The 18,640-nt window shown below is 51.9% G+C and overlaps 10 protein-coding genes across 10 annotated transcripts; 4 read left to right on the top strand and 6 right to left on the bottom strand.

The window, feature by feature from the left end:
- Positions 1 to 252: 252 nt before the first annotated feature.
- On the top strand, positions 253 to 2,738 carry COCMIDRAFT_101715 (uncharacterized protein; the record flags this gene model as incomplete). The annotated part of the gene is made up of 2 exons (XM_007692182.1): positions 253 to 2,133; positions 2,190 to 2,738. The coding sequence occupies 2 exons, from the start codon at positions 253 to 255 to the stop codon at positions 2,736 to 2,738; spliced, it is 2,430 nt and encodes an 809-aa protein (XP_007690372.1).
- A 235-nt stretch (positions 2,739 to 2,973) lies between these two features.
- COCMIDRAFT_101741 (carbohydrate esterase family 16 protein) lies at positions 2,974 to 4,093 on the bottom strand (the record flags this gene model as incomplete). The annotated part of the gene is made up of 2 exons (XM_007692181.1): positions 2,974 to 3,849; positions 3,902 to 4,093. The coding sequence occupies 2 exons, from the start codon at positions 4,091 to 4,093 to the stop codon at positions 2,974 to 2,976; spliced, it is 1,068 nt and encodes a 355-aa protein (XP_007690371.1).
- A 1,184-nt stretch (positions 4,094 to 5,277) lies between these two features.
- On the top strand, positions 5,278 to 5,682 carry COCMIDRAFT_101742 (uncharacterized protein; the record flags this gene model as incomplete). Its single annotated transcript, XM_007692180.1, has 1 exon — positions 5,278 to 5,682. A coding segment is annotated over one exon (405 nt), but the record flags the coding sequence as incomplete, so codon positions are not given.
- Positions 5,683 to 5,957: 275 nt separating this feature from the next.
- Positions 5,958 to 7,197, bottom strand: COCMIDRAFT_7404 (uncharacterized protein; the record flags this gene model as incomplete). The annotated part of the gene is made up of 5 exons (XM_007692161.1): positions 5,958 to 6,119; positions 6,185 to 6,222; positions 6,338 to 6,750; positions 6,815 to 6,840; positions 6,931 to 7,197. 5 exons carry the CDS (start codon positions 7,195 to 7,197, stop codon positions 5,958 to 5,960), a joined length of 906 nt encoding a protein of 301 aa, XP_007690351.1.
- A 69-nt stretch (positions 7,198 to 7,266) lies between these two features.
- COCMIDRAFT_101705 (uncharacterized protein) lies at positions 7,267 to 7,467 on the bottom strand (the record flags this gene model as incomplete). Its single annotated transcript, XM_007692179.1, has 1 exon — positions 7,267 to 7,467. A coding segment is annotated over one exon (201 nt), but the record flags the coding sequence as incomplete, so codon positions are not given.
- Positions 7,468 to 10,270: 2,803 nt separating this feature from the next.
- Positions 10,271 to 13,169, top strand: COCMIDRAFT_7403 (uncharacterized protein; the record flags this gene model as incomplete). Its single annotated transcript, XM_007692160.1, has 4 exons — positions 10,271 to 10,432; positions 10,513 to 10,849; positions 10,899 to 12,326; positions 12,382 to 13,169. The coding sequence occupies 4 exons, from the start codon at positions 10,271 to 10,273 to the stop codon at positions 13,167 to 13,169; spliced, it is 2,715 nt and encodes a 904-aa protein (XP_007690350.1).
- Positions 13,170 to 13,366: 197 nt separating this feature from the next.
- Positions 13,367 to 14,812, bottom strand: COCMIDRAFT_38902 (uncharacterized protein; the record flags this gene model as incomplete). The annotated part of the gene is made up of 3 exons (XM_007692170.1): positions 13,367 to 14,378; positions 14,427 to 14,635; positions 14,684 to 14,812. The coding sequence occupies 3 exons, from the start codon at positions 14,810 to 14,812 to the stop codon at positions 13,367 to 13,369; spliced, it is 1,350 nt and encodes a 449-aa protein (XP_007690360.1).
- On the bottom strand, positions 14,809 to 14,958 carry COCMIDRAFT_101718 (uncharacterized protein; the record flags this gene model as incomplete). Its single annotated transcript, XM_007692178.1, has 1 exon — positions 14,809 to 14,958. One exon carries the CDS (start codon positions 14,956 to 14,958, stop codon positions 14,809 to 14,811), a length of 150 nt encoding a protein of 49 aa, XP_007690368.1.
- A 464-nt stretch (positions 14,959 to 15,422) lies between these two features.
- On the top strand, positions 15,423 to 16,619 carry COCMIDRAFT_7401 (uncharacterized protein; the record flags this gene model as incomplete). Its single annotated transcript, XM_007692159.1, has 3 exons — positions 15,423 to 15,435; positions 15,501 to 15,762; positions 15,818 to 16,619. The coding sequence occupies 3 exons, from the start codon at positions 15,423 to 15,425 to the stop codon at positions 16,617 to 16,619; spliced, it is 1,077 nt and encodes a 358-aa protein (XP_007690349.1).
- A 326-nt stretch (positions 16,620 to 16,945) lies between these two features.
- COCMIDRAFT_76994 (uncharacterized protein) lies at positions 16,946 to 17,719 on the bottom strand (the record flags this gene model as incomplete). Its single annotated transcript, XM_007692177.1, has 1 exon — positions 16,946 to 17,719. A coding segment is annotated over one exon (774 nt), but the record flags the coding sequence as incomplete, so codon positions are not given.
- Between the last annotated feature and the right edge of the window lie 921 nt (positions 17,720 to 18,640).

Below are 18,640 nucleotides of genomic sequence, written 5' to 3'. Positions count from 1 at the left end.
TAGTGGGGAAGTCAATTGTAGGGCGTGCTGCATGCACAGTGTAGTCTGGCCGGAGGTGGGGTCTTGGCACAATGCAGGGGTGGGAGCGCGACGACGCGCCTTTGGAGAGGGACGCGCCTGGACCAGCAACAACTTTAGCATCTGGTTGCTAGGAGGATCCCTTTCATTCACCACAACTGCTATGGCGCATACCCTGTAACGAACATCCATCGACAGACCCTTCACGCATTCGACGAAATATAATTCATCATCATGGACGACTCTCCACGATCAGCGAAACGGAGAAAGCTCGATGCCCCCAACACCACCGAGTCGACCGCATTAAGAAAGCCGTCGGCAAGGAAACCCACTGGCAGGCTGGCCAAGCCATCTGTCAGCAATCCAGACGATGGCAAAACACCAAAGGTTGAAAAGAAACTTGTTAGGGCAGCCAAGGGGAGGACGTTAAAGAGCGCGGCAAACGGCACAGCTGCGAAGCCAGCAACAGCGAAAAATGTAGACGTTTATGACGATTTTGAAGGCGCATTCGACATAGAAATACCATCCAAAGCGAACCGTCAGCTGCCACAGGCAGCGCCACAAGGAGATGTGGCAAACGCTGCGCATGTTGCAGACGAACTACAGCCAGCCGCTGCACCCAAACGAAGGAGGGGTCGACCTACCAACGCAGAGGTGGCAGCCCGGAACGCTGCGAACGGAGATGGAATCAATGTTGTTCCCTTGGCAGCACGTCCGGCGGCTGCGAAACCTAGCGCAAAGACTGCGCGCAAGCCAGCAGCCCCCCGAGCAAAAGCTCCTAGAAAGAAGAAGGAACCAAGTCCAATTCCCGAAGAAGACGAGGGTGAAGAGGATGAGCTGCAGGGCTTCAACAAGGCCACTACGCCTCCAAAACCTCCGCCTGCTAGAAAGGCGGCGACAAGTACACGAAAGAAAGCGGTGCTGAAGACGTCTGGCGCAGACGGAATCACTGTTCCAGCAACAGCCCCCAGACGGCGCAAACCTACAATCAAGGAGGCCAACATAGCAGCGAGCGGGGATGATCTTGCAGACGCCTCTCCAACAAGAAACAAACGACTACCCGCGAGCACAACACGGCGCCTGAACCACACCGATCATATTGCAAACGAAGACGAAGAGCGATGGTCAGATGTTGAAGGTCAGGCCGATACACACAATGACGACGACGACTTGGATGTGGATGGCAACAGTGCCTTGGGCAGTTTCTTGGATCCTACCGAACCCAGTCCATTCAATAAGCCAACTTCGGCGCAAAAGAAAAGTTCTGCGCCACCTCTCATATATAGTAACCTAGCGCCGGGCCATGAATTGGATTTGATCAAGACTATTGTTATGGAACGAATCACAGGCAAACGTCCCTCGCCTCTGGTTGGCTTAGACGAAGAGTATAAATCGGTACACCAAGTTGTCGAACACACAATCACTGCTGGCGAGGGAAACTCTATGCTTATCATCGGTGCTCGGGGTAGTGGGAAGACGGCGCTGGTAAACAAGGTCCTTTCCGAAGTTTCCAAAGACAATGGTGGGCATTACCATGTTGTTCGACTGAACGGCTTTGTACACACCGATGACAAGATTGCGCTCCGAGAAATCTGGCGCCAGCTAGGCAAGGAGATGGACATAGAAGAAGACGGCAGTGGGCCTGGTAAGAACTACGCCGACACGCTAGCCACCCTGCTCGCTCTGCTCTCACATCCGTCTGAACAAACGGGAGAAGATACGGACCAAGTAGCCAAAGCAGTCATCTTCATTATGGACGAGTTTGACCTCTTTGCCCATCATCCCCGCCAGACACTGTTGTACAATCTCTTTGACATTGCACAATCGCGGAAAGCTCCCATTGCTGTTTTGGGATTGACGACGCGCATCGATGTGACAAACACTCTGGAGAAGCGTGTCAAGAGCCGGTTCAGCCATCGATACGTGCATCTCAAGCTAGCGACGTCGTTTACTGCTTTCCAGACCATGTGCAAGGCTTGCTTGACGTTGGAACCAGAACAACTGAGCGTCAAAGAGCGAGGAGTTCTGGGAGGTGGAGCCAAGAGCACACCGAGTAAAGGACAAAAAGGTGATGCAAAGCAAGACATGGTCAGCGAATGGAATGCCAACATCTCCGTAAGTCCCTCTTTTCGCAACCATCTGTATCTCACATGACTAATACCAACCCACAGACACTTTTCTCAACCCCATCCTTCCTAACCCAACACCTCGCATCCAGCTTCTACCTCACAAAATCCGTCCCTCAAGTCCTAACTTCCTTCCTCCTCCCCACCGCCACTCTCAGCCAGGAAACGCCCTTCCAGCCCGGCTATCTACTCAGCGCCCCAGACTCAAAGCTATCTCTCATGCCCTCGCTATCGACCCTCGCACTCTCTCTGCTTATCGCTGCAGCCCGATTAGACATCATCCACGACTCGGACACGTGCAATTTCAACATGGCCTACGATGAGTACGTCATGCTGGCTTCGCGAGCGCGTATTCAATCGGCGGCGGGTGGACTTAGTAGCAGTAGTGGGGCGAGCAAGGTATGGGGTAAAGATGTAGCGAGGCGCGAGTGGGAGGGTCTCGTAGAGCTGGGTTTGTGCATGCCGGTTGTTCAGGGTCAGGTGGGCTCGTTTGGCATGGTGAGGTGTGATGTTGCGCTTGAAGAGGTGGGTGAGGTGCTCAAGGGGATTAGAGGTGGGGATAAGGGTTTGGAAAGATGGTGTCGGAGTATTTGAGTGTGAGTGTTGTGTTGGTGTAGATGTCTTTGACGACTCACTTCCTGGTTTTGAGCAGGGCTGTTGTTTCTACTCTCTTTTCCCTGATGCAGATGGCATCGTTTTCGGCGTACAGCGCACATCATTTGGCAACAGTATTAGCCTTAGCATTTCTGGATGGCGTTGTAGACATTTGCATTTATTCATTCTTCTAAATTAATCATCCCTGCTTGCCAGTCATTCAGCCCATCGCTCGTCACTCCCCCCAGTAAGTAGCATACTTGCTCTCGCCACCGAGTACATTGACAAATTCTCTGGCTATGACGCGGCTGGTCTGCTCACCTGGATGCAGTGGGTCATACCACATGAAGCTATCCAGACTACTAGCCGTAGTGCAGTTGCTTCCCTGGTCATTGCACAGATGCGCCGCGCCCTCTACATTGGGCGGTGCAGTGCCATTGAGGTATTTGCTTGGGTGATAGTAAATTTCCTGCATCAGAGCGTTGACGTCGAAATTCACTACAGTGGCGCCGTCCCACAGCTCCGTATAATCAAACTGGTAGGGTGTGCGGTACTTGAATACCCCGTTCAACGCAGCAACCGTGTTTTTCATGCGGCCATGGAGCGCAGTAAGATTCTTTCCGGGGGCGTCGTTGAAGAATTGCGTCGATTGCAAGCCACCTTTCTCGGGAAGTTGGTATTGTGGCAGCAATTCAAGAGGCGCCAGGTTCAAGAGAACAATGTAGCGGGCGCCGTTATTATAAAGATGGGTAATCTGGTCGTAAATGCAGTCCACGTAGTCAATGACAGTCTTGCCAGGCAACTGTTTATCGGTCAAGAAAGCGCCATTGCCGAGATCATTAGTCCCAATCCAGATGGCATAGGCAGTGTCCGAGGCTTTGCCAGTGAAGAATTTGGTGCCGTTCGGATTGACGTATTTGGAGTCGGCGATGAAAGCGGGCAATTCATAGCCAGCAATGTCGGGGAAAGGCGCATTAATGCCGGCGAGAAGCCTTGGAGTTACCTGGTTGGAGCACACAGCCCCGGAGACAGCATAGTTGTAGAGCTTCACGCCAGAGTAGTCACTGGCCAATCGAGCCCAGGACCGTCCTCCGGATGCTGTTTTCAAGCCCTGCATTGTATGGTTAGGACAGACAACAATGACTATAAGTGGGTCAACGTACCACTGGCTGCTCCCAACCCACTGGCGGAGCGGAGCCATTGTTGTTGATGAAGTAACCTAAGCGATTTTCATCCGTATAACTGTCGCCAAAGGTAACCAGCGTGGTGAATCTTGCATTGGCAGGTGCTGGTTTAGTTTTGCTGGCAACAGCCAAGTTTACGAAAAGAGCGCGAATAAGCCACTCGGTTAACATGACGATGGAAGTTTTTATGGAGTCGGTAACGGCCCCACGGGCATGTTGATGGGTACTTATACCGTCCAGCATGCGGAGACGGCATCGTCCATGTACATATGCGGAGCACTAGGGCATTTTCCCTGTCGATACACGGGCTTCATCGACAACATTGGAGAAGCAAGATGGAGTGCGGGGAATGTAATCCGCGCACACCGAGTTCGGCAGAAGGGAGAAGGCGGATCGAGGGCGCTATACGCTTTGTAGATGTTGTTAAGGTAGCAGCCGGCTAAATAGTGTGCTCCGTGGGCTTGTTGATCAAAAGCTGGCGGTGGCCCGAGTAATTGAGCCCGAAGCTCGGAAAAATTAAAGGCGAGTGTGTATTGCTGTAGTTGGATGGAGGCGGCGCGTCTTTGGCGTCTTGGTCGTTTGAATGATTGGCATGATGTCGTCATTGGCATTGGCAACGATGGAGCCATAACGGACATAACGATGCGTACAGTAGTAACAATCCTGAATGACGCGCTTGGAGGCCTGTCGTCAAGCTACTGCCAGCCGAGGATATGGGCGTCGAGTGCTGCGGGGCTGCACATGGCAGTATGTATGTAGCGTGTGTACACACAGAGTATGTACCTACATGTACATAATAACCCCGCGCATAACGTACACATAGCTACATACCTAGAGCGTCTCTGCCGACGATAGATGGCGTCTGGCCGGTCATGGCGGGCCGAATCGAGGCACGACAACGGTCTTGGTTGTGTTCGACGAGGATTCGTTTATCGCACCCGCTTCCCCGATGCAGTGCATGTGCGCACGGCCACGGAGAGAGTTCAACGTCGATAGGCGATGGGGGTGTAATGGATCATAGGCGCCACACTGCTTGCTTCCAGGGCGCGAGTACGGTGTGGGCAGCAAAAAGCCATGCCTGCAACAGAGTAACCAGCGTCAGTGCCGCGCCCAAGTAAGCAAATAAGAATAAAAATAAAATAAAAAATCAGCAGTAGCCGTGGCACTTTGGCTGCTGAGTGCGAGAGCGAGAGCGTGAAGGATCAACCAGGAGAGGGCCCCATCGGACGGTTTTTCGCTACCAAGCTGTCGGGGCGAGAGGCTTGTGAAATGACAGCAATGCCAATCAGCCCCTGGACCCCGAAGATGAGCAGAGGCGTGGCCGATTGCGCCCATGCTGTCAAGGGGAAGACGCGTCTTGCTTGCTTGACGTAGGTGGTGGTCGAAGTACTGGTGGTGGTCGAAGTACTAGTGGTGGCAGAGGTGGCAGGAGGAAAGTTAGTGCTGTTGCCTCTACTGCTCATCATTCCTTCCTCGTCCTCGACTCACAGTATTCGTCTTCTCCTCTCCTCTCCTTTCCTCTCCTTTCCTCTCCTTTCCTCTACCCTACTTCCCTCGTCCCTTCGTCTTTCGCCTTCCCCCATTGTTTTCCTGCTACGTCTTTGCTGCAGCCCGAACCCACCTATCCGCCCATGGTCTGCCTGCAGAGCCGCCATCATGGCCCCGTTGCCAGCAGTAGCCTCGCCTCTCATGTATCGATGCTTCATAAAACAACACGCGTTGCTCCAACCCTTGCCGTCTCTTTCCAAGCTTACATGTAGACGGGCACAATGAATTGTCACGTACAAACTACAAGGACCAAACAACCCAAACTAGTTTGACGACAGCTAGAACGAATGCTACAATCCTGCACGTCATCCTGTCGCAACCACACGATTCTGTTCCACACAAGACTCAGGCTCCAACATCACTGCTGACACGAGACGCGCCTTGCAACAGACCAGTCTTCGCTGTATGAGAATCCTACACCGCATTAACCAGTACTCTTCCGTCCTCGTCCGACATATCTAGCACACAGTCAGCTGCTTTGTGTCTCTTACTCTTGCGTCGCTACATACATTTCCATGTATAGCTTCAACTCGACATCCTCGAGCTCTTCGCGAACTTCTCCCATGAGATGATCAAACTGTGCAGCCGTCCAACCAAGCTCCGCCGTGAATGGCCAAAGCCCAATTGACTCGAGGAGATCGCCGATTATCTGCACCCAGACGGGCATGGTCAGTACCTTGGACCTCCTGACTGTTATCAAAAGCCACGACCTACATCGATAGCCTCTTCTCCCATGTTGGCCTTGGCTGGGTCTGTTCAAAATGTCAACATCTCCTCACTGGTGCAACACTGCTTCTACGCCATGGCAAGCTCGCCCATGGCGGTAGCATCTACGATGTTGCGGCATGTTAGAAGAGATGATCCTACCTGCCGGCCAGCCACCGATGTGGAGCTGCAAGATATCGACTGCTACGTCGCGGTACCTGTTCTCAACAAGCAGCTGAGACAAGCGACGGCCTATCCTTGGATCTCTATCCATCCTTGTCATTGCAGCCTGGTAGGACTGCCACCACCTCCTGACTGCAGAATGCTCTGTGAGACGCCCATTATGAGATTGGATGATGGGGAGGTACTCCATGACTTGAACCCATCCTCCTGGTCGTAGCAGCAGCTTCATGTCTCTGATGTACCTAGGCCATCTCCCTGTTTTTATACCCGGAAATACAAATCGAGAGTGAATCAAGTCATATTGATTTGCTTTAAAAATGTCGGGATCGCGAAGTGGATCGTTAAGATTGTGACCGATCAGTTCTAAATTCTCGGGTTGGTCTGAAACCTGCCTGGAGGACGGAAGATTAGCTTAGACTCGTCATGACCAACATCCCCTACGTCTGATTCACTCACATGGGGAATATATCAATAGCCGTAACCTGTAGTAGTCAATATCTGCTGGCCAGGTGACGAGTATTGCTAGAATCAACCCATCTTCGCCAACACGGTCAGCATATCGGAGCACACACCTCGCAGTCCTCGAATTCATCCGCACACTGGACAGCCCAGTCGCCTCCACCATAACCACATTCCAGTATCGACTGAGGTTCTGTTACTGGTATTCGGTCGGAAAATAATCTGTTCCCCAAGAGTCTGGTCATGAGATCATGTTGGGCAGTCAGTCTGCTCTCCTCGCGGTCGTCGATGGCCACCGGGGCGAAATAGATTTTCTCATCTAGCGATATCTTCTGGAAAATCCGGCCGTGGACGCTCACTCTTTCTGTGTCGTCACTCATTGCTATGTTCGTTGGACGGAATTTATGGCTCGAACAGCTCGCGTGCTCCGAAGTCGACTGCAGTACACTCTACCGAGGGGACAAGGCAATGTTGAACAAGATGCAAGTAAGCGACAGAAGGAACCTAATGCTTGTGTCGATGATGAACCGACCAGATGGACACTCCACCTCTGCGATCTGCACAATGCTGTGAGTTGGCAACAGACTCGGCACAGGCGCAAAATTACCCGCTATCGTGGCGACTGCCAACGTCACTAGGGGGATGCTGACCAGGTGGCCATAAGCCGTAGGTTACGGACACGGGAACCTGAGCACCCCCGACATTGAGGACCTAGGCGCTGTACCTACTCCCAAGAAGCTAGTTCATCATCGTACAGGACAAGGATCGCCAAGCTCTGGCGAAGTACAGACCTCTCAAAGACCGCCAGAGTAGCAGCAATATCGGCTAGCATGGAACGAGAATGAGGACTCGGCTCATAGGCTCTTCCCCTATCCTGCCGCACGTAATCTCCTACCAACGTGCCGACAGTGGATGATGAAAAATGAGGCTGAGTCCCGCAAGAGAATAGGCTGCACTTTCAAGGAATCGACATGAGTTAGACCTAATCAACAGTTGCATGATGACATTACACCATCGCTGGGAGCCATCCCTGTCTTCGGCAAGCCGCATTGCCGGACAGACGGGTGTTTGGCGCTCGTGTGCAGAAACGGCCTGAGAAGGGGGCAGAGCTGCTACGGCCTTCAGAGATCACCCTGTTTGAGAGGCTCTGTAACGTCAGATCATCATGACATCGACTCATGACAAGGCTGGAAGCCGGTAGCCATCACACCTCCTTTTCACCATTCTTTGTATGAGAACAAAGAGAACCCCCACGCTAACGCATGTTTTTTGGTCAATGACTAGCACGTGGTGCATGCATCAGGCGGGCGGATAGCCCCGCCCGCTGACAGTCTTGTCGACAATGACACCGTTGACATGGCCTCGGGACAGGCCTCCCAAACCAACATCGTCACATTAGTATGTAACTAATAATCCAACGGCAAATACTTCCAACAGTCGTTCAGTCGGCAAAACGCTCATCTGAATGATTTGTCCAGGGTGGCACGTACGATGCTGCGCAAATCCCTTCCTGTATCAATTCCGGACACGCACTCAGCTGACCCTTAGACGGGCAGTCCTTTTTAGCCTGATGACAGGCTGATGCACATACCACTGGAAGGTTTAGGGCGCATTCTCCCCGGACCCTGTAAGGCAGAGCTGGTGATTTTAAATGGCTACCTAGTCACGGAGCTTTCCTTGTGCGCATGGAGCGAACCGACTGGATCTGATGAACAACATTGGGTTCCGAATACAAAATGCTTACATTAGTCAATGGGAGACATTGTTCACAGCTATATGTGTAGCTTCTGTCCCGCTAAACAGGCACACTGTAGTACAGAGCACGAGGCATTTTTCTGGGAATACGACATGTGTGCAGTAGAAACAAAAGCGAACAGAAAGGGATACGGATACGGTTACAGGTCAAAAGAGGTTAACAAGAGAGGCTTTCAACGACTCACCGGACTTGCGAACCAGCCGCGTTGTCCGTGCTCAATTCTAGTTCCACTCCAGCCACGCGGAACCCCTACTAGGCCACCTATGTACATTGAACAGGTCCTTGCACTCTGCCTCCTGCATCTGCCGTGCACACAGCCCTATCGTGAATGTGCTCTATGCGCGATTCTCGGACCGAGACGATGATAACCGCGTTCACCACGACTCCTCACAAGCTGCACTAGTGTTGCAAGTACATGGTTACCATCCACGGCGCCTTATCCTGTTCTCGCTAGAATGCGTATACAGCGCGATTCGGGGAGCAGGGAACGTGAACATACTCGAAGCTTAAGAGGAGAGTTCGAGAAGGGAGGTCAAGCTCAACCGAGTTGGGCGATGGATACCCCAAGATGGCCGGGCTATATTAGCAATGGATAGAATAAAAATTTGCTGTCCAGGAGTGAGAAGCGGTGTCGGTAAGAATGTGTACGGCTCGGTATCTTGTTCGGCACTATTTGGATGTGAAGCAGACTAAAGGCAATCTGCTCGAGTATCACTTCATGGACTTGGTTGCTCAGAGACGATGCTGCTTCACAACTGGTTGGCGTTTATATTCCCCGAGTCTTGATGGGTGGACAAAGAGGCTGTACGATGTGATTCTCGTCCAGAATGGGGATCGACGCTAAGCAGATGACGCTGCTACCTGCCCAACAAATTCCAGGGGAGGTAGAAGTATATATGTTACAGCCTTTGCGATACCGTACGTCCGCATATAGACTTTTCATGTGCGCGGAAACTTCTCAACAACTTCCTGGCCGTAACAGTGGTTTTGGCCTTTGACAATCTTCTGCGTTCGACTTTGAAGGAGGTGTATTTTGGTAAGGTTACGATAAAAGGGCTGGACTTGCTACGTTCAAAATGCATAGATGCAGCTTTTGCGTATCCCGATGGGGCATACTCTACTCCTATCCTACTTTTCCAACGGCATTTGACGTGACAAGATAGTATGTAATCAGCTCGCGCGTCATCACGTGCGGTTCTGGCCAAGGGCTCCGAGATCCGGGGCTATGCATGGTTGGGAGGAACCATGTATGGAGACCCCAGACAAGATGGAACGCGGCTTTGGCGACTGTCATATGATACCCCGGAGTTCATCAGCAGTAACACAACATCAGGTAATACGGTGCAGGGACATGTGAAAGTGCGAGGGCGCACGGTTCGCAATTCTCCACACATGACCAACTGCCGTCGGGACCGAGGTAACTCGTCATCGCCAGCAGCTCGGCTGCTTTCATGAGACATGACCGTGAGAACGACTTCACATTGACTGCCACCATAACTTCTGACATCCTTTCCTCTCATCTCCAGCTTTCCCATTTTCCCGTTTGATATCCCGGGATCTTTGCTGATTCCCACTTGACTTGTGACACTTTCCTTGCTTGCTGCATCTATTTGAGCTTTGCACAGTCGCGACACAGCTCCAGACGCGAGCAAAGAGCCATCTCTTTCACAAGACACCCATACACACACACACACATCATGACTGCACAAGAGCTGCGATACGACGGCCAGACGGTCGTTGTAACAGGCGCTGGTGGTGGATTGGGTCGCGAGTATGCCATCTTCTATGGCAGCCGCGGCGCCAATGTCGTGGTCAACGACCTCGGCAGCAGTTTTAAGGGCGAGGGCCAGGGCTCAGCGGTATGTTTTTCTCCTTGAACCGGAAAAAGCTTCAGGTACATGAAGATACACTGTATCAGTGGCTGACGCGAACGCCATAGGCCGCAGACAAGGTTGTCGAGCAAATCCGCAGCGCGGGTGGCAAAGCTGTTGCCAACTACGACTCAGTAGAGAACGGAGAGGCGATTATCAAAACGGCCATCGATGCTTTTGGTCGTATCGATATTCTCATCAACAATGCCGGCATTCTCCGCGATATCAGCTTCAAGAACATGAAGCAGGCCGACTGGGATCTCATCTACAAAGTCCACGTCTACGGAGCGTACAAGTGCGCACGTGCCGCATGGCCCTACTTCAGGAAACAAAAGTACGGACGACTGATCAGCACCGCATCGGCCGCTGGTTTGTTTGGATCCTTTGGACAGACAAACTACTCTGGTAAGCTTAAATCCAAGCAAAAACTAAGATGCAGTGCTAACTCGCGCAGCTGCTAAGCTCGCCCTTGTTGGTTTCACTGAGACACTCGCAAAGGAGGGTCTGAAATACAACATTCTCTGCAATGTTGTTGCCCCAATTGCCGCCAGTCGAATGACCGAGACTGTCATGCCCCCGGATGTTCTCGAGAAGATGAAGCCCGAGTGGGTTGTCCCCATTGTCGCAGTCCTTACACACAAGTCGTCCACCGAGACAGGCTCCATCTTTGAGGCTGGAGCTGGACACGTTGCTAAGCTACGTTGGGAGCGGGCAACCGGCGCTCTGCTCAAGGCTGACGACACGCTCACACCCGAGGCTCTCGTTACTAAGTGGAAGGACGTCGTCGACTTTTCTAAGCCTGAGCACCCTCAGGGTCCTGCAGACGCTCTTGAGCTGCTCGAGAAGGCCAACCAACTTCCCCCCAACCCCAAGGGCGAGCCTCTTGACTTCAAGGGCAAGGTCGCTTTGGTCACTGGTGGAGGTGCTGGCCTTGGCCGCATCTACTGCCTGCAGCTCGCCAAGCGTGGCGCTAAGGTTGTGGTCAATGATCTTGTTAACCCCGATACTACCGTTCAAGAGATCCAGAAGCTTGGTGGAGAGGCTGTCGGCAACAAGGCCGATGTCCAGGATGGCGAGGCTGTCATCAAGACTGCCATTGAGAAGTACGGTCGCATTGACATTCTGATCAACAATGCAGGTATTCTCCGGGACAAGGCTTTCGCAAACATGACCGATGAGCAGTGGGACGTCATTCATAAGGTGCACCTGTTCGGCACTTACGCATGCACCAAGGCTGCCTGGCCTTACATGCTCAAGCAAAAGTACGGCCGCATCCTCAACACTACCTCCACCAGCGGCATCTACGGCAACTTTGGCCAGGCAAACTACGCCTCGGCCAAGTGCGGTATTCTTGGTTTCTCCAAGTCTCTTGCTCTTGAGGGCAAGAAGAACAACATCTTTGTCAACACCGTTGCCCCCAACGCGGGAACCCAGATGACCCGAACCATTATGCCAGAGGAAGTTGTCCAGGCCCTTAAGCCCGACTACAACGCTCCTCTGGTCGTTCTCCTTGTCTCTGACAAGGCCCCTGAGCCAACCGGTGGCTTGTACGAGATGGGCTCTGGCTGGTTTGCTGCTACCAGATGGCAACGCAGCGGTGGTCATGGCTTCCCAGTCGATGTTAAGCTCACTCCCGAGGCTGTTCTCGCTCAATGGTCGCGTATTACCAACTTTGATGACGGCCGCGCTGATCACCCCTTCGACAACGCCAGTGGACTCAAGTCCATTATGGCAAATATCGAGAACACTTCCAAGGGCAAGAAGGAGAAGAAGAAGTCTGCTAAGAGCAACGAGGAGATCCTCGAGGCTCAAAAGAAGGCTTTGGCTGCCAAGTCTGAGGGTACCCCCTTCAACTACACTGAGCGTGACGTGATTCTTTACAGTAAGTTTCCTGCATCTCAATGCTATTAAATACAAAATCTGACCAGTAACAACAGACCTCGGCGTTGGTGCCAAGCGTACCGATCTTCCATTCGTGTACGAGGGTGACGAGAACTTCCAGGTTATCCCCACCTTTGGTGTCGTTCCTCCATTCAACGCCGAAGCTCCCTTCACATTCGATGAGATCGTTCCCAACTTCGATCCCCGCATGCTTCTCCACGGCGAGCAGTACCTTGAGATTCGCAAGTTCCCCATTCCCACAGAAGCCAACCTGATTGCTATTCCCAAGCTGGTTGAGGTCGTTGACAAGGGCGCTGCTGGACTGGTTGTATATGGTAGTGTGACCAAGGACGCAAAGACTGGAGAGGAGATCTTCTACAATGAGAGCACCGTCTTCATCCGTGGTTCTGGTAACTTCGGTGGCCCCAAGAAGGGCACTGATCGCGGCGCCGCAACCAAGGTTCACCAGCCTCCCAAGCGTGCCCCTGATAGCGTTGTTGAAGAGCGCACGACCGAGGAACAGGCTGCTATCTACCGTCTCTCTGGCGACTTGAACCCTCTCCACATTGATCCTGTATTCAGCAAAGCGGGTGGTTTCCCCACACCCATTCTGCACGGCCTGTGCAGCTTTGGTGTCTCGGGTAAGCACATTCTGCAAACGTACGGACCTTTCAAGAACATCAAGGTCCGCTTTGCCGGTGTTGTACTGCCTGGACAGACGCTCATTACCGAGATGTGGAAGGTTGGCAACACTGTCTTGTTCCAGACCAAGGTCAAGGAGACTGGCAAGCTGGCCATTAGCGGTGCTGGTGCTGAGCTGATGGGTGGAGCGAGCAAGTTGTAAAAAAACCGGCGAGTTGACGAAGACTTTCATTTTTGCTCAAAGTAGCCCATGTTTGAATATGTAGTTTTATAGCATTTAGCATTTTCAATCAAGTTTCTTGTTACTTCACGTATCTATGGTGGCTGAAAAGCTTCTGCGGTTCGACTCGTATTGCAGATAAATTTACACTTTTATTTATTTTACGTCCATGTTCAAGGTTACAAAACAGACTGGTTGGATGGAGAATCTCCTTTCCTCCACAACGCATCCGCCATCTTAGCAACCTGTGCCATCTCCTTCACATCGTGTACTCTTACTATCTCAACACCTCCTTGTATGGCCGCCGAGACAGCCACAGCCGTACCCCACACACGTTGTCGAGCATTCTCGACACCTGTGATACGTCCAATAAAATTCTTTCGGCTGGTTCCCACCAGCCAGGGTATACCCTCCAAACCAGGATACTTGCTGAGTTGATGCTGCTGACGCAGTAATTCAAGATTCTGTTCTAGCGTCTTTGCGAATCCAATGCCTGGATCGAGGATCATGCGCCATCGTCTGACACCTGCTTCTTCGGCTGCCCGAACGCGTTGCAGCAATTCGCGGCCAACGGTCTCGACAACGCCGTCGGGGTAGCTCGTCATCTCGCGAGAGCTCATGGTTTCTGGTGTTCCGCGCATGTGCATTAGACAGACGGTGCAGCCCAGCTTACCCATTGCAGTCAGCATTTCTGCGTCCATTGTGCCTGCGCTGACGTCGTTGATCATGTTGGCGCCAGCTTTGATGGCTTCCTCAGCGACGCGGGCACGGTATGTGTCGATGCTGATGGCTACGTCTTTGGCTTCTGGGATTGAGCGGATGAGGTTTATGGCGGGGAGGACTCGTGATAGTTCTTCTTCTGTAGAGACTTGAACTGCGCCGGGTCGGGTGGATTGGCCGCCTACATCGAGGATGGTTGCTCCGCTGTTAATTTGTGATTTGATTTCCTTGGCCAATATTTTTTCGTCCTTCCTGTAGTTCACACCACCGTCGGAGAAAGAGTCTGGTGTGATGTTGAGAATGGACATTATGCGCGTTTTTTGCTCAGTTTTGGCGGACGATATTGGAGAAAAATCTGATGCGAGCGGCACTATTGGGACCAGTGGCACTTCGGACTTTGGCAACTTCGCTAGATGCTGCTGAATGGATTCCTGATATGGAAAATTGACCTGGTTGTCTTCTGGTATGAGCCTGAGAGCAGTCAGCTGAGATCATCCGCACAAGTGACAGATGGCTTACTCGCCCAACGGCCGCAAGACAAATTCCCTCTCGAACATTAGGGCATGGGGAATCTGAAGCCTTTCGTCGGAGAATTCAGTTTCGCCGTATAACAAGATGTCTAAATCGATGTTCCGAGGACCCTTGTCAATGTCCTTGACACGGCCCATTCTATTCTCAACAGCTTGCAGTTCATCTAGCAACTCGATAGGTGAAAGTGAAGTCTCTATCTACGTGGTTTAGTGCAGTGTTATGATAACGAAATCCAGAGGACATACCTCGCAGGCACCGTTGACGAAATTTTCCTGATCCACAACATACATGGCTTTGCTTTCCCAAAGGTTGCTAGTCCGTAGGATGCGTATTTTTTCGCCCGATTCCATCTCTTTGCATGCCTGCTCAATCATGGCTGTTCTATCACCCATGTTGCTCCCCAGAGCGATGAAGATGTGCCGCTTCTTAGTATGTTCGTCATCTTGCAGGCTCGACATGTGTCGTCGAGCAAATTTCTGCGGTTCTCGAAACTGATGCCAAAGGCTCCGGCTGGGCGCATGGCATGCAGATACGAGGGTCTGGCGTTTACTCTGCCATGGTGGAAAATTTTCCACAGCCTGACCCGATAAATGTCGACTGTAGGCTGGGCACGGCCGTGATATACGGCGAACGAAGCCTTGGGATATAACCCTCGGCACCGGCATGCGCAGAGTGTTAGATAACATGGTTATCCAAGTCGGAGTCGATCACAAATCAGCGTGACGACACCATGCGGGCGATGCTAGTCCCGGCTTTCCCCAGACAGCGCTAGCTCCGGATGTAGTTAGCCTTCTCCGCGTGACACTTGCGCTGTGCCTCGGCTCACGGCTCGGTCTTGTGAGAGACGAGCTGGGAAGGATTCAACTCCTCTCCTCACCACCCCATAAGGTCCCAACTAACTCCTCGTCGCTTTCACCTGCGTCGCTATCTTGTTTTGTCTTACCCTTCTTCCCGCTGTAGATACTTCCTCACTTCACCGCAACCATGGCCGCACCACGTATGTCGCCATCGCCCTAGTGGCACAGTCCTACTTCACATGCGCCCATGGCTAACACAGGACAGAGCAAATCCGCACCAAACTCACCGACCTGCTGAAGATCCAGCATCCCGTCATTCTTGCCGGAATGAACGTGGCTGCTGGACCCAGGCTCGCTGCAGCTGTTACCAATGCCGGAGGTCTTGGTGTCATTGGCGGTCTCGGATACACACCGGATATGCTTCGTGAGCAGATCGCTGAGCTCAAGGGATACTTGACCGACAAGAACGCGCCCTTCGGTATTGACCTGCTTCTTCCCCAGGTGGGAGGCAACGCTCGCAAGACCAAGTATGTTCCAGTCTCCGGGCCCACCTTTAAGACGCGATGAACTGACCAGGGATAGCTACGACTACACAAAGGGCAAGTTGGGCGAGCTCATCGATGTCATCATTGAGTCCGGCGCCAAACTTTTCGTCTCCGCCGTCGGCGTGCCACCCAAGGCCGTTGTCGAAAAGCTGCACAAGGCGGGCGTTCTATACATGAACATGATCGGACACCCCAAGCACATCCAAAAGTGCCTGGATATCGGTGTTGACATCATCTGCGCACAGGGAGGCGAGGGTGGAGGCCACACTGGAGATGTCCCCACATCCGTCTTCATCCCAGCCGCAGTCAAGATGGTTGAGGGCCACAAGTCGCCTTTGACCGGCGAGCAGGTCCAAGTCGTAGCCGCTGGCGGTATCTACAGCGGCCAGTCACTTGCCGCCATGCTCGCCTTTGGCGCGACCGGTGTGTGGGTAGGAACACGCTTCATCCTCTGCGAGGAGGCTGGTGCGCCAAAGGTTCACCAGGAAGCCGTCCGCACTGCTGGCTGGGATGACAACATCCGCACAATCATCTTCACCGGACGACCCCTCCGTATCCGCAACAACCCATACGTCAGCAACTGGGAAGAGAACAGGCAACAAGAAATTAAGGAGCTCACCAGCAAGGGCATAATACCTGTCGAGCACGACCTCGAGAAGATGGGCGACGACATCGATGACGAGACCATGGACAATGCCCGACCTTTCCTCATGGGCAAGGTTGCTGCCGTTGTCAACGAGAAGAAGACTGCCAAGGAGATTGTTGACGAGCTTGTCACTGATGCTGTCAAGGCGCTCCAGGACGGAAACTCATTGATTGTTTCCAAGGCTAAGCTCTGAGCTTTGATTTTTGTCTAAATACATGTTTGATCTTACTATCTTTTGTCCTAGCATGAAGACAGGATACCTGATTGTACAACTGAGAATCGGTATTTCGTTAAGGTATCGAGTACTTGTTGCGCTGTCTTTCGGGTTGTAGTATTGTTTGTAAGACTATAGAAGTCACCAAGTAAAACAAAATATACGACTTAAGAAAAATGCTTGCTCGGTTCTTATGTTTGACCAATGTGGTGAAATGAAATGTCTAATTTGAATTGCCGAGTAAACCGATGGACTAAATACTGTACATTTGAAAAGAAAACTACAGTCTAAGTTTCTCGCGCCTTTTTGTTGGGCGAGCTCACCTTTTGCTTCTTAGTGGACTGAAGGCGAAAGTTCGGCAACACAGCGCATGTAAGCACAAAAACAAGCGCATAAAACGCTGGGCGATTCCTACACAATGCAAGCGTATGCAAGCTATACAGTATTGTCGATAGTTGCCAGAAGAACATATACACCCAATCGTAGGTGGCTTTGACTTCAGAGCGAGCGTATGCTAGGTAGGCATAGATGTAGTCGTTATACGTTGGGGGCGCAAGTATATCGGCCCATTGCTCCTGTCGAGCGTCGTGAGACATGTCGAGTACACCAAGAGCAGCTGGGGACCGTTTCTCCAGCACATAACTCCACACGACATTGAGATTGCCCTGCGAATCATACGGCTTCTCCTCGTGTATAAAACGCTCCCACTTCTTCACAGTCTGGACCGCCACCTCTTCCGAGACTTCAAACCACTCGGTATGTCCCTTTATCTTGTTGGGACAGGAGCGATACCTCACCTTGTGACATAAATCGCGATGTATGAGTTTTTCCAGCAATTTGCAGTTTTGAATCGCTTGAGCTGACACATGGGCAATAAATGGTTCAAAATTGCAACAGTTGCTGTGTTCGTCTATACGTTCATTGTACACGCGCTTCGTGTACCCGATTTTCCAGACAGATTCCTTGCGTCCTGGATCCTGGAGAACGTATATGAAGCCTTTTGTTCGATCATCTTCGCTCAGCTTGTCCCTGATTCGTTTGCATAGTTTGCCGTGTGTGAGTCTGGCAGTGTCCGGTGTCTTGGGTTGGGAATACATTTCTTCACTATCGGCTTGCCGTTCAGAAGTATGTGCAGTCTTTGTGTTTGAAGCGCAAATACGTTTATGTGGTATTGTGGCGTCAAAGACGTCAGGTGATGTCTCTTGATGTCGTTTCAAGGCTGCAGTTGATGGAGTCTGATATGAGTTGGCAGATCCAGATGGGCGAGTGGGTGATTGATCTGGCGCTATCTGTGGTCCGATCTCTGAGTCTGTAGATGGGCGGCGTTTCGAGCTACGGGCTGTGGACAGCCTGCGTCGAGTCTCTGCTGACGATCGGTCTGACTTTCGCGTAACACATGAGGGGGATGGTGAAAGCTCGCCGAAGACCATGGTAGTAGAGGACATGTGAATATTGATTGAAGTACTACAATTGAACTAGATGTTTCTGCTGGATTCTCTGCTTCTGAATGCCTAATTTAAGTAATAATGTCAGCCTAATTTTAGTGATTCCGAAGGATTGAAGGAATGATCCCTTCTAGTCACATGGAACACATTGGCATACATGTGGCAGTGCTGGGGCTTGTTTCGCAGGCTTGACTGTGCATACTTCAGCGGAAACCCTTGTCGGATTTTCACAGATTCCACTGGACGCCAATAAAGCTGAGCACAAGAGAGGAAGTTATCACGTTAGTAATACCAGCAAAGCAAATGTATGCGGACCAAAGCTATGGTGAGAGATCGGCGAGTTGGTGACATATCCGCTGCGTATGCTCATTGCGGCTTTTACGCACACACAAGGCAAATGATGTTTTCGTAATCAAACGTGGTAGTTAAAGAGGTAGAGATGCAGCGGCTGAGCCCGCTGGGTGGATTTGGCCGAAGGATTCCGTAAATGCGAGGCTCATGACTTCAGCCCCCAGGATTAGCGCTGCAGCCTAGGTGGGAAAGGCTTCGAGTACT

This window comes from Bipolaris oryzae (assembly GCF_000523455.1).
Source record: "Bipolaris oryzae ATCC 44560 unplaced genomic scaffold scaffold_121, whole genome shotgun sequence".
Lineage (NCBI taxonomy): Eukaryota > Fungi > Ascomycota > Dothideomycetes > Pleosporales > Pleosporaceae > Bipolaris > Bipolaris oryzae.
This window is presented reverse-complemented; position numbering and strand designations above follow the sequence as displayed.